Genomic DNA, 13,648 nt, shown 5'->3' with positions numbered 1-13,648 from the left:
CTCTACCACCCTCACTCTACCACCCTCACTCTACCACCCTCACTCCCTCACGCTACCACAATACTGCCCTCACTTTACCACCCTCACTCTACCGCCCTCACGCCTTCACTCTACCGCACTCACTCTACCACTCTACTGCCCTCACTACTGCCCTCACTTTACCGCACTCACTCTACCGCACTCACTCTACCACTCTACCGCCCTTATGCCCTCACTCTACCGCCCTCACTCTACCACTCTACCGCCCTCACTCTACCGCCCTCACTCTACCACTCTACTGCCCTCACGCTCCGTCCTCACGCTACCACCCTCACTCTACCGCCCTCACTCTATTGGCCACACTCTACCGCCCTCAGTCTACCACTCTACCGCCCTCACTCCACCACTCTACTGCCCTCGCTCTACCGCCCTCACTTTACCACTCTACCGCCCTCACTCTACCGCCCTCACTCTACCACTCTACTGCCCTCACTCTACCGCCCTCACTCTACCACTCTACCCCCTCACGCCCTCACTCTGCCGCCCTCACTCTACCACTCTACTGCCCTCACTCTACCGCCCTCACTCTACCGCCCTCACTCTACCACTCTACCGCCCTCACTCTACCACTCTACCGCCCTCACTCTACTGCCCTCACTCTACCACTCTATTGCCCCCACGCCCTCACGCCCTCACTCTACCGCCCTCACTCTACCACTCTACTGCCCTCACGCCCTCACTCTACTGCCCTCACGCCCTCACTCTACCGCCCTCACTCTACCACTCTACCGCCCTCACTCTACCGCCCTCACTCTACCACTCTCACTCTACCACTCTACTGCCCTCACGCCCTCACTCTACCACCCTCACTCTACCGCCCTCACGCTTTCACTCTACCGCACTCACTCTACCACTCTACCGCCCTCACTCTACCGCCCTCACTCTACCACTCTACTGCCCTCATGCTACTGTCCTCACTCTACCGCCCTCACTCTACCGCCCTCACTCTACTGGCCTCACTCTTCCGCCCTCGCTCTACCGCCCTCACTTTACCGCCCTCCCTCTACCACTCTACCGTCCTCACTCTACCACTCTACCGCCCTCACTCTACCGCCCCCACTCTACCACCCTCACGCTACCGCCTTCACTCTACCGCCCTCACGGTACCACTCTACCGCCCTCACTCTACCACTCTACTGCCCTCACTCTACCACTCTACTGCCCTCACTCTTCCACTCTACCGCCCTCACTCTGCTGCCCTCACTCTACCACTTTACTGCCCTCACTCTACTGCCCTCACTACCACCCACACGCCCTCACTCTACCGCCCTCACTCTACCACTCTACTGCCCTCACTCTACTGCCCTCACGCCCTCACTACCACCCTCACGCCCTCACTCTACTGCCCTCACTCTACCATTCTACTGCCCTCACTCTACTGCCCTCACTCTACCGCCCTCACTCTACCGCCCTCACTCTACCACTCTACCGCCCTCACTCTACCACTCTACCTCCCTCACTCTGCCGCCCTCACTCTATCTATCTATCGCCCTCCCTCTGTCTATCTATCGCCCTCCCTCCCTCTATCTATCGCCCTCCCTCTCTTCCACCCACCTCCTTCTCTAACTCCCTGTTCTCTTCTCCCGTGCTGATCTGCTGCTCTCTTCCAGCCTGCCTCCTTCTCTAACTCCCTATTCTCTTCTCTTCTCCTGTGCTCATCTACTGCTCTCTTCCACCCCGCCTCCTTCTTTAACTCCCTGTTTTCTTCTCCTGTGCTAATCTGCTGTTCTCTTCCACCCGCCTCTTTCTCTAACTCCCTGTTCTCTTCTCCCGTGCTGATCTGCTGCTCTCTTCCACCTACCTCTTTCTATAACTCCCTGTTCTCTTCTCCTGTGCTGTTATGCTGCTCTCTTCCACCCACCTCCTTCTTTAACTCCCTGTTCTCTTCTGCTGATCTGCTGCTCTCTTCCACCGCCTCCTTCTCTAGCTCCCTGTTCTCTTCTGTTTTCCTGTGCCGATCTGCTGCTCTCTTCCACTACCTCCTTCTCCAACTCCCTGTTCACTTCTCTTCTCCAGAGCTGATCTGCTGCTCTCTTCAACCCGCCTCCTTCTCTACCTCCCTGTTCTCTTCTCCCGTGCTGATCTGCTGCTCTCTTCCACCCACCTCCTTCTCTAACTCCCTGTTCTCGTCTTTTCTCCCTCTGCTGATCTGCTGCTCTCTTCCACCCGCCTCCTTCTTTAACTCCCTGTTCTCTTCTGCTGATCTGCTGCTCTCTTCCACCTCGCCTCCTTCTCTCACTCCCTGTTCTCTTTTTTCCTGTGCTAATCTGCTGCTCTCTTCCACCCCGCCTCCTTCTTTAACTCCCTGTTTTCTTCTCCTGTGCTAATCTGGTGCTCTCTTCTACCCGCCTCCTTCTTTAACTCCTTGTTCTCTTCTGCTGTGCTGTTATGCTGCTCTCTTCCACCCACCTCCTTCTCCAACTCCCTGTTCTCTTCTCTTCTCCCGAGCTGATCTGCTGCTCTCTTCCACCCGCCTTCTTCTCTAGCTCCCTGTTCTCTTCTCTTCTCCTGCGCTGATCTGCTGCTCTCTTCCACCCGCCTCCTTCTTTAACTCCCTGTCCTCTTTTGCTGTGCTGATCTGCTGCTCTCTTCCATGCCGCCTCCTTCAACTCCCTGTTCTCTTCTCCTGTGCTAATCTGCTGCTCTCTTCCACCCACCTCCTTCTTTAACTCCCTGGTCTCTTCTCTTCTCCTGTGCTGAACTGCTGATCTCTTCCACCCGCCTCCTTCTTTAACACCCAGTTATCTTCTCCTGTGCTGATCTGCTGCTCTCGTCCACCCCATCTCCTTCTTTAACTCCCTGTTCACTTCTCTTCTCCGGTGCTGATCTGCTGTTCTCTTTCACCCCGCCTCCTTCTCTAACTCCCTGTTCTCTTCTCGTGTGCTCATCTGGTCTTAGCTTCCACCCCGCCTCATTCTCTAACTCCTTGTTTCCTACTCCTGGGATGATCTTTTTGCTCCCTTCCATCCACCTCCTTCTCTAACTCTCTTTTCTCTTCTCCGGTGCTGATCTGCTGTTCTCTTTCACCCCGCCTCCTTCTCTAACTCCCTGTTCTCTTCTCCTGTACTGATCTGCTGTTCTTTTCCACCGCCTCCTTCTGTGACTCCTGGTTCTCTTCTCTTGTGCTGATCTGCTGTTCTCTTCCACCCCACCTCCTTCTCTACCTCCCTGTTCTCTTCTCCCGTGCTGTTCTGCTGCTCTCTTCCACCCCACCTCCTTCTTTAACTCCCTGTTCTCTTCTCCTGTGCTAATCTGCTGCTCTCTTCCACCCTCTTTCTCTAACTCCCTGTTCTCTTCTCCTGTGCTGATTTGCTGCTCTCTTCCACCCACCTCCTTCTCTAATTCCCTGTTCTCTTCTCCCGTACTGATCTGCTGCTCTCTTCCACCGCCTCCTTCTCTAGCTCCCTGTTCTCTTCTGTTTTCCTGTGCCGATCTGCTGTTCTCTTCCACCCGACTCCTTCTTTAACTCCCTGTTCTCTTCTCCTGTGCTGATCTGCTGCTCTCTTCCACCCCACCTCCTTCTTTAACTTCCTGCTCTCTTCTCCTGTGCTGATCTGCTGCTCTCTTCCACCCGCCTCCTTCTTTAACTCCCTGTTCTCTTGTCCTGTGCTAATCTGCTGTTCTCTTTCACCCTCTTTCTCTAACTCCCTGTTCTCTTCTCCTGTGCCGATCTGCCGTTCTCTTCCACCCGCCTCCTTCTTTAACTCCCTGTTCTCTTCTCCTGTGCTGATCTGCTTCTCTTCCACCCCACCTCCTTCTTTAACTCCCTGTTCTTTTCTCCCATGCTGATCTGCTTCTCTCTACCACCCGCCCCTTCTCCAACTCCCTGTTTTCTTCTCCCGTGCTGATCTGCTGCTCTCTTCCACCTACCTCTTTCTATAACTCCCTGTTCTCTTCTCCTGTGCTGATATGCTGCTCTCTTCCACCCGCCTCCTTCTTTAACTCCCTGTTCTCTTCTGCTGTGCTGATCTGCTGCTCTCTTCCACATGCATCCTTCTCTAACCCCACACACACACATACAACCATACACACATCCACATGAATACACACAACTACACCACACACACAATCGCACACACAACCACACACACACAATCACACCCAACCACACACAACCACACATACAACCACACCTACAACCTCACACACCTACAACCACACGCAACCACACACACACGCAACCACACACACACACAACCACACACACACACACAACCACACACACACACAACCACACACACACAACCACACACACAACCACACACACAACCAAACACACACAACCACACACACACACACAATCACACACAATCACACACACATCTATCTATCGCCCTCACTCACTCTATCTATCGCCCTCACTCACTCTATCTATCGCCCTCACTCACTCTATCGATCGCCCTCACTCACTCTATCTATCGCCCTCACTCACTCTATCGATCGCCCTCACTCACTCTATCTATCGCCCTCACTCACTCTATCTATCTATCGCCCTCACTCTATCTATCTATCGCCCTCACTCTATCTATCTATTACCCTCACTATCTATTTATCAATCTATCTATCTATTTATCTATCTATCGCCTTCACTCTATCTATCTATCTATCGCCCTCACTCTATCTATCTATTACCCTCACTATCTATTTATCAATCTATCTATCTGCCTCACTCTATCTATCTATTTATCTATCAATCGCCTTCACTCTATCTATTGCACCACCACAGCATCACTCAGGGGCACCACAGCATCACTCAGGGACACCACAACATCACTCAGGGGGCACCACAACATCACTCAGGGGCACCACAACATAACTATGCGCTACTACAGCATCACTGAACGCCACAGCATCACTCGTCGCCACCACAACATCACTCAGCACCACCACAGCATTAATCTGTGCAACTAATCAACCACAACTGGTTCAAATATGTTCTCTCAATGTGTCAAGCTTTATTACAAATGTCACAAAAATATGTTAATATTTCTCTTCTGTTCTTGGATTTTAGCCACAATAAAATACACTGAGCATAATCTTCACAAAAGTTATTTACTGAAGTTTAAGCTATTGCCATTATAAATTACAATAACTTTTATTTAAGTATTAATTATTTAAAAAAAATAAAAGCCATTGTTATTTGTAATATCAATACATCAAGTCACGTAAATACAAAACATGTTGCATTACAAATGCTATAGATGTCACATTTGCAAAAGTTAAAAGTATTGGCATTGTAAATGACAAAGCTATTATTTTCGTTATTTTCAAAACCAACACATAAATAAAAAAATTGTCATTTACAAGACCAATAGCTCAAACTTTCCTAATGCGAGACCTATTGCATTGCAAATGCTTGTTGTTATTCCAGTTATACATGTTTTCACCTGCTCACACAAGTGAGGTACCATTTTTATCAGGGGACTTGGGGGGAATGCTTGGTGTAAAGAAATGTGTGCTTCCCCCCCCTCAGATTCCCAAGCTTTCCATCTCAGAAGTGTAAGGAAAATCTTTGTTTTTCTTCTTTTTGGGGACAAATTGTGAGGTTTGCAGGGGATTCTGGGTAGCAGACTCTGTTGAGAGCCACACAAGTCATCCCACCCTAGATTCCCCTGGGTGTCTAGTTTTCAGAAATGTGCAGGTTTGCTAGGTTTCCCTAGTTGCCTGCTGAGCTAGTTCCCAAAATCCACAGTTAGGTACATTGCAAATAAAGGGTCAGTTACATTGCAAATAAAGGGTCAGTTTTGTATGAAAAAATGTGTTGCGTCCACGTTGCGTTTTGGGTTGTTTCCTGCGCGGGCACATTGCCTACCCGCAAGTGAGGTACCATTTATATCTGGATACTTAGGGGTAGCACAGATTAGTAGAACAAGTGTTATTACCAATTGTCTTTCTCTGCATTAGTGCCTTCCAAATGTAAGACAGTGTGTAAAAAAGACCTTTTGAAAAATGCTCTCTAATTCACATACTAGTATGGGTACCCACAAATTCAGAAATGTGCAAATAACCACTGCTTCTAAACTCCATATCTTGTTCCAATTTCGGAAATACATAGGTTTCTTTGATACCTATGTTTCTCTCTTTATATTTCACCAAATGAATTGCTGTATACCTGGTACACAATGAACAACCATTGCAAGGTGCCTCCCAGTAATTGGCTCTGGCTATCTCAGGTCTTGATGAACCTATATATCCCTGCAGCCAGTAGGGTCCAGAGGAAGTAACAGTAAATTGCTTTAAAAAATCTGCCATACTTAGAAGAAGCTACAGGTGAAAAAGTAGGCAGAAATGGCTGTTTTTTCAAATATAGATTTTTGTATTTCACTCACACGTTCTCTTCCAGCTGACAATAATTCACTTGCACTTTTCTTAACTTGTTAATGTCAGGATAGCTGCATTGCAGTATAAATAACGCAGTCTTCTTGATCTCTTTAATTACTATTGCTCTGGCTACTGTTATGTGGAAACTGCAACAGTAAGTTGTTATCATATTTTCTTAAACATATTCTCTTACTGAAACAGTCTCATAATATTTGTGTTCTCTAGTGTTAGCATTTCATTCTAATAAAGTCCTTCTGAAAGATTTCAAAATGTTTAAGATGAAGAGCATACCTTTTATAGAGTGCCTGCTCAGAGATCATCCACGTACTATTGATTGGTATATTCTGGGGCATCAGTTTAGGTGGAGTCTGAGCAGCGCTGCTCTGTGAGGCATGCTGTATTCAGGTAGGGACTTGAAGCTCCGCCCACTCTCCGCTCCGCATCTTTCATTTACTGGTCATTGCCCTCTGTAAACTGTGGCTGTTCATTGGTCTCATTTTGTAACCTCCCATGGCGACATCCCCTGATACGTGTGTTGTTACTCTGTAGGCTTTAATTGCAGCCTACGAGTACTATTTTCTCAAATAGTTTTGTTTTGCCTGCTGTTGCAGGCAGGCCAATCTCTCTCCTAACGCCTTTTTTGTCATTTTTATAGCACGAGCGCCAAACGCATTTGCAATGCAAAGGGTTGCATTTGTGAGAGTTTACGCAATTAACATTTTAAATGACCATGCCTTTTATTTATCTCTTTTAACATTTCATATAAATAAAAGGCATTGTCATTTAAAATGCCAATATCGCAAACTCTCGTAAATGCAAGACCTATTGCATTGCAAATGCTTATTCTTTCACAGAGCTCTGTATGTTTGCGAGATGTCACCTCAGCTTTGGATGCTGTCTTTGTTACTGTGAGCAAGTGTTTTGTTGCCTCCAATGTATCATCATGTATCATTGTGGTTGGACTATTTGGCCAAGACTATAAAACAATATACACCAATGATGAAGATAGTCACTAAAATACAGATACTGATCTGTGGCGCGAGGGATCACAAACATGTGATAGCTAACAGATGTTGCCTTAAGTACCTGCATTGTTTTTATTATGTTTGTTTTAACTGCTATACATGTTTGGTTGTATCTACTTACGATCTCATTGCACTGTTTATGCTTTGTCTGTTACTATATTGTTTTATTCACACAGGAAGTTCATAACTGAAATAGAAAATATAGCAAGTTGAAGTTTTGTGCAAATCTTATTTTTTTCCATTTGTATTATTTCAGATTGTTCTGGAAAATGGGATGCATGTGCTGCAGTCCAGTAAGTTGTTCAAAGTCAGCAGTACACACTTTCGTTCTAGGAACAGTATATATTGGCCTGCTCTGTAGTCGTATTCTGTTGGTGAAGTACTCTGCCAATGAAGGTCAGTTAATGAAAATGGTCATTACATTAAACTGTTGTGTACTGTTACATTTGTTCATTATTTTGGCTATTTAGCTAAGTTACCATCATGAAAACCTTTTTGGATAGTGCAGGAGGTTGTCTGGTAGAAACTCTAGAGGTGCACAGCGAAAACATATCAAGGCAATTAAAAACAGTCTTGTGCTGCCGGCTCCGCAGTATTCAGACACTTGAGGTGACCATTTAAATAAACAAAGTGTTCTTTTATTAATCTGTTAACATATCCATTCATATTTCTATTTGTAAAATTCATGTGTTTTCCCCTTCAACATCACAAACATACATAAAGCCCATTATTTTTATTCCTCATGCATTTCCTCAGGTGGATATCTCAACATTATTTCTATAGAGATATTAAAGCAAAATGTATCGTCAACTCACAAAGCAGTGTTAAAAGAGAAAAGCGATTTCAAGATCAGAACTCTAATATAGATTGTGTTAAAGGCTACGCACCATGAGGAAAATATCTCTTCATCAGTCTTCATTTAATTTGATGACTTTCTCTGTCCATTACAATGTGTTCTTTTAAAGAGACAATGCCAGGTGGCTGATCTCACCTGAGTTTTGAAAGTTGCTAACTTCCGAGAGAACCACATGGACCTTTCTGCCAGACCATGTTTTGGAACAAGTTGGAGCCTGGCAGGTGTATTAAGAGTGGCAATCTAACCTAAAATAGATGTAAGCTTCTGAGTGATTCAAACATTACAGATTGAAGTAAGAGGGTTTCAATCAAGATTGGAGAAGTTGCTACTTGGCGGTCTGATCACATTAGTGGTTTTTAATACAAGGTATGACCCAGCAGATGGGTCCTCTTCCAACCTCAGTGATGTACTATATTCATCCATTAACTGTGCAAATCATCTCAGGGAGTTGATGTGTAATGTCAGTGTGGATCTGCAGATCTCATAGTTGATTGTGGCAGTTCTGTGGATGCCGTGTTGCAGACTGTGAGGGCAGTTGCTTGAACAACATCGGGTCAGGGAATCTTCCCAAAAGGAGTGTCTAGTAAGTTTGAGCAAAAACGTCACCAAGGTTATGGTAGAATCTAGTGTGTTTGGCTTGGGGTAACTTTAAAGCGCAGCACATTCTGCACGTGTCACTTTTTGTAAAAGATTTTAGAATTTTATTAACTGTTGAAGTGATTAAAATAATTGCAGTAAAAGAAAAAAAATGTCCATTACCACCCACTCGTAATGTTTAAAAAAAAAAAGTGCAAACGATCAACAGCAATGAATCACTCAATCATATGTGTTCAATCTTGTTCCTCGTTAAACATTGGTAACATTAGAGGTCCATGATCTGGGTCATCGGTGTTTCACTAAAAATAGTTCAGGTCAAGAAAGTTATATTGTTGACTCATCCCTTTGCTGTCTGACAACTTCCTCACTGGACAGACCTTCTCATGCAAGGTGTGTCAGGCTATGTAGGCAGTTTTAGACTTTGCATCTCTTGGTGTGTTTCCACTGCGTTTTTTCTTTCTGACCTCCCGGTTTTGCTGACTTAGTGTCTCTGTGCACTTTTCTCACTGCTAGCCAGTGGTAAAGTGCAAGTGCTCCTGTTGTAAATTGTGTTATGGATCGGTGTTTCCATGATTGGCATATTTGATTTCCTTGTCAGTCCCTAGTAAGGTGCACTGAGTGTGCCAGGGCCTGTAAATCAAATGCTGTTAGCGAGCTACAGCACTGGATTGTGCCACCCACACAAACAGCCTGTAAATGTGACTGGCCTGCCATTGCAGAACCTGTGTGCAGTCTGGGACTGCCGTGTTGACTTAACAAGTGTACCCTCTTGCCAGGCCCTAACCATCCCTTTTCTCACTTAACAGCCACCCCTAAGGTAGGCTGAGTGAAGTGTATGTGAAAAGTAAGTAGGACATGCCCTGGTGTGTGTGGCGTGTCCTGATAGTGAATTACTGCCAATTTTGTTTTTCACTATTGCAAGGCTACCTGTTTCCATAGGACTGGATAAGGAGTTTGTTACAAACATAACTGGCCCTGGTAACTATGTAGAGGAATGACATTTAGTATGCCTGAACCCAGAATCTAAAGATTCATTTTTTAGGGAAGGTGATTTTTACATTCTGTGTTTGAAAATACCACTTTTAGAAAGTAGGTATTTTCTTGCTCAGCCATCCAGTAGGCCTTCACTGGGTTTGTGGATTGACTGTCTGTGTTCTGGATGACAGGGGCTGGGGAGGAGCCGTGGCTCCAGATAGTCTAGGTGGGTCAGGAAAGGGCTGAATAGACCTGGGCTGAGTAGGGGGAGGTGATTTCCTTTTCACCTGAATGGGCCTGATCTACCTTTGACAATGCTGTCTCTGCCTCCTGCCAGGAAGCCAAACCAGAGAGGGCAGAACTGGTTCTGGCTGAGCACAGACTCTCTCTGCCTGAGTGGACAAAGGATTCTGGGCTATAAAAAGTGGAGCCCAAACCCCTGAACTTTAGAGCTGGAGAAGCTGTGAGGAGGAACTACTACTTTGGTAAGCGCTTTGCTGTGTTGGCCTGCAGTGGCTGCTTCTGTCTTGGGCATTGAAGGGACAGGACTGAACTCTCTGCAATCTATTCTTGTGAGTTTCTCCAAGGGCTTGAGGTAGAGATTGCCCCCTGTTCAAGAAGTGAACAGGCCATATGCAAATCAGTCTGACCCAGTGCCTCATGGGAACAGTCCAGCCCGAACTGCCAAGCCATGCCTTCCCTGGACGGAAACAAGCTTCCTAGGACCGGTTTCTGGCATTTCAGCCATCTTCAGCCAGGCTTGCTTGAATCCAGTGGCAATTTGCATATGGCCATATCTGAACTGGGGTGGCAGAGTGGGCTAAAGAACGGTGATGGATTAAACCCAGATCTGTTGACTGGGTGTGAGTGTTTGATTGGTTCAGATGCTCCGTCCATCACCACCCCCTTTTGTACCACTTTGTTCGCCATAAGTTGGCAGGGTATGCTCAGACGTGAGTCCCTTGCTCACTTTGCCACTGAATTCAAGCAAGCCGGGCTGAAGACGGCTGAAATGCCAGAAACCGGTCCTCGGAAGCTTGTTTCCGGTCCAGGGAAGGCATGGCTTGGCAGTTCGGGCTGCATTGTTCCCATGAGGCACAGGGTCAGACTTATTTGCATATGGCCATGTCTGAACTGGGGTGGCAGAGTGGGCTAAAGAACGGTGATGGATTAAACCCAGATCTGTTGACTGGGTGTGAGTGTTTGATTGGTTCAGATGCTCCGTCCATCACCACCCCCTTTTGTACCACTGTCTTAAGTGGAGCATGGGCAGAGATGCCACTGGTTAGGTATTCTGCCTCTTGCATTGCTGTGGTTTCCTCTCTTGGCATGAAAATATAATCTAGTTTTTAACATTTGGGGCTCCCGAAAAAAATGAAAATTGCCTGTCCTAGGGGTACTTGGGTCTGCATATGGGGGAAAAGCCCAGTTCATGGTCAAACTGTTCTAGTCCCACTGGGTGTGCATGAGGTCTCTGTATGGGACGTGTTTCTATCCAAATCTCTCTCTCTGACATGTAAATTTTCACTGACAATGTGAATTGTGGCATCTGCGTCTAGAAGTATGGGGCCCATTTTGTCAAGGATCTTTTGTTGGTGTGTAAACATTCAGACCTACCATAGACCACATTCCCCACATGCCCGTAGCCATCACTTACCAGCGCTGACAAATAGGTTGGTCAGTGTATGAGCGCTATTCGAGGAGGTTGTGTCCCGCCTGAGCCTCCGGTTATGACCCCCAGGTATAGTGTGGTTGTACAGGTAGGATTCTTCCTTCTTTCAAGGTTCATCCCTACTCACTGGGGCCAGTGCTCACTGCTGCTGCTCCTTAGTCCTCCTTCTTGCCTCTGGGAGGCTGTATCAGTGGGGGTGACCTTACAGAATGCATTAATTCCCCCCTCCCCTTGACACGGAGCCACAGTTGTGCAGAGTGCTTGGCAGCCAGCTCCTGATCAACATTTAGGGCCACGGCCCTGAGGTCTTTTTTTCCTCTCCTCTGTCCATGGCAAGGCTTTAGCTATTCCATTTTGGGTAAGTAGGAGTTGTGTAGGTCCCTGACAGATAGCTGATAGCGTGGATATCCAGTGCAAGATTGGTTTGTTTTTTTTGGGTTTTTTTTATGGGCGATTGCACATATCTGTACACAAAAGGGTAACCATAGCACCAGTGTCCAGCGAATAATGGACATTTTGGACCCTTGTAGCTAATTTTAAGACCCCACTACACTATTCTACCCACCTTGTTTTTGTGCCCCACTGCTTCACCCTAATAGAGTCATACGGTTTAACATCATTAAAGATCTCCAGCAAAGAGCGCCCCCGCGGGGCCCGTCTGGCATTGCAGCGCCGGCTCGGCGATGAGCTGCCCTATGATGAAGCAAGACACTTCTCTGGGTGTGTGAGGGCCCTTGCTCCTATTGGAGCACTCCCCTTCCCCCAGATTTGTTCCTTCACCCGTTGGCCGTCCATGCTCCCTCCCCTCTCTGTTGCCCCCCCCCCCACATCATAGGAATTGCATATCCTTTTGTGTACAGATATTGAGTAGGGCATGTATGCAGGACCTGGAGTGCACATATCCCCACGACCAGTTTCTTCGGTTGCTGCCAGCCAGGCAATTCCTTGACTCGCTGATGCATGCAGGCCAAGTCAGTGGTACAGCAAGCCCACATAAACACTATTCCAGGATTGATCTGGATTTTGTTAGTGGTAGCTTACTACATTCAGCAAGCATGTCTCCGAGTTACCTTGGATCATAATCCTGTATTATACTGCCATTTCCAGGCGATAAAAAAACAGAGGCACCCTTTTTCTTTTCCTCTCCATCTACTTTTAGAAACGGAGTATATCCTGACTATGTCTAAAACCTTGTCCGAGTTTGTTCAAATCAATTCTGGTTCTGCATCTTCTCCGTTTGACTGGGATGCAATTAAGACTTTTATTAGGGGTATCACATAGCAGTTCACTCTTTGCTAAAACAGAGATAAACTAAACAATGTGCAGGCACTTTGCCCGTTAATTACACCGTTACAAAATTCACATGTATGTGAAATTGTAAAGAGGAGGCCAGATCAACAGAAATTATATTTCTCTTTGAAAATTGGTCAACATTGGGTAGGGCGATTAATGCGGAGCCTAAAATTTTGGCCAGGCTGCTGGCGACACGTTTGGCGACTGTCATTGGGGACCTGGTTCACCCTGACCAGTCCGGCTTTATACCGCAACGCAACACGGCGCTTAACCTCCGAAGGTTGCATGGCGTCTTGGCACGAGCCGGGACGCTACGTGAGCCCGCCATCTTGGCGTCCTTGGACGCTACGATGGCGTTTGATACGATTGAATGGCCGTATTTGTGGGCGGTTCTCGCCAAGTTTGGTTTCGGTCCGGAGTTTGTTCGGTGGGTCAAATTGCTTTACTCCGGTCCCATGGCTCGGGTGGTGGTCAATGGTCGGGTCTCTGCACCCTTTGCACTAGGCAGGGGAACGCGACAGGGCTGTCCCCTGCCCCCCTTGTTATTTGCTCTCGCCTTGGAACCGCTGGCGGCCTGGTTGAGGTGGGAGCCGTCCCTGAGGGGCATTAGATGGAATTCGGGGTTTGAAGACCGTGTATCTCTCTATGCTGATGATATTCTGCTGTATCTCACATCTCCCCGTAAATCCCTCATTGTACTGTTCGATGTCTTAACGTCCTTTCGCAAAAACTCGGGTCTTGTCATCAATTGGTCGAAGTCCTGTGTATACGTCCTGTCGGGAGACGCCCCTCTTCTGCCGAGTGGCTGTCCTATCGCGATTGTGAGAGATGGCTTTAAATACCTAGGCATTTTTATCACTCTGAAACCTG

The 13,648-nt window shown here is 47.0% G+C and overlaps 1 protein-coding gene across 2 annotated transcripts in view; it reads left to right on the top strand.

The window, feature by feature from the left end:
- SLC35A5 (solute carrier family 35 member A5) overlaps window positions 1-13,648 on the top strand; it is a 155,880-nt gene that overhangs the window by 13,587 nt on the left and 128,645 nt on the right. For both annotated transcript variants that reach the window (XM_078658314.1, XM_078658315.1), the window contains exon 3: window positions 7,642-7,781. In XM_078658314.1, the coding sequence (XP_078514440.1) occupies window positions 7,655-7,781 (127 nt within the window). In that variant the 5' untranslated portion in view covers window positions 7,642-7,654. The remainder of the gene's footprint in view (window positions 1-7,641; window positions 7,782-13,648) is intronic.

This window comes from Lissotriton helveticus, chromosome 8, assembly GCF_964261635.1.
Source record: "Lissotriton helveticus chromosome 8, aLisHel1.1, whole genome shotgun sequence".
NCBI classification, from domain to species: Eukaryota; Metazoa; Chordata; class Amphibia; order Caudata; family Salamandridae; genus Lissotriton; species Lissotriton helveticus.
The sequence above is the reverse complement of the archived record's forward strand: the minus strand, read 5'-3'. Positions and strand labels throughout refer to the sequence as shown.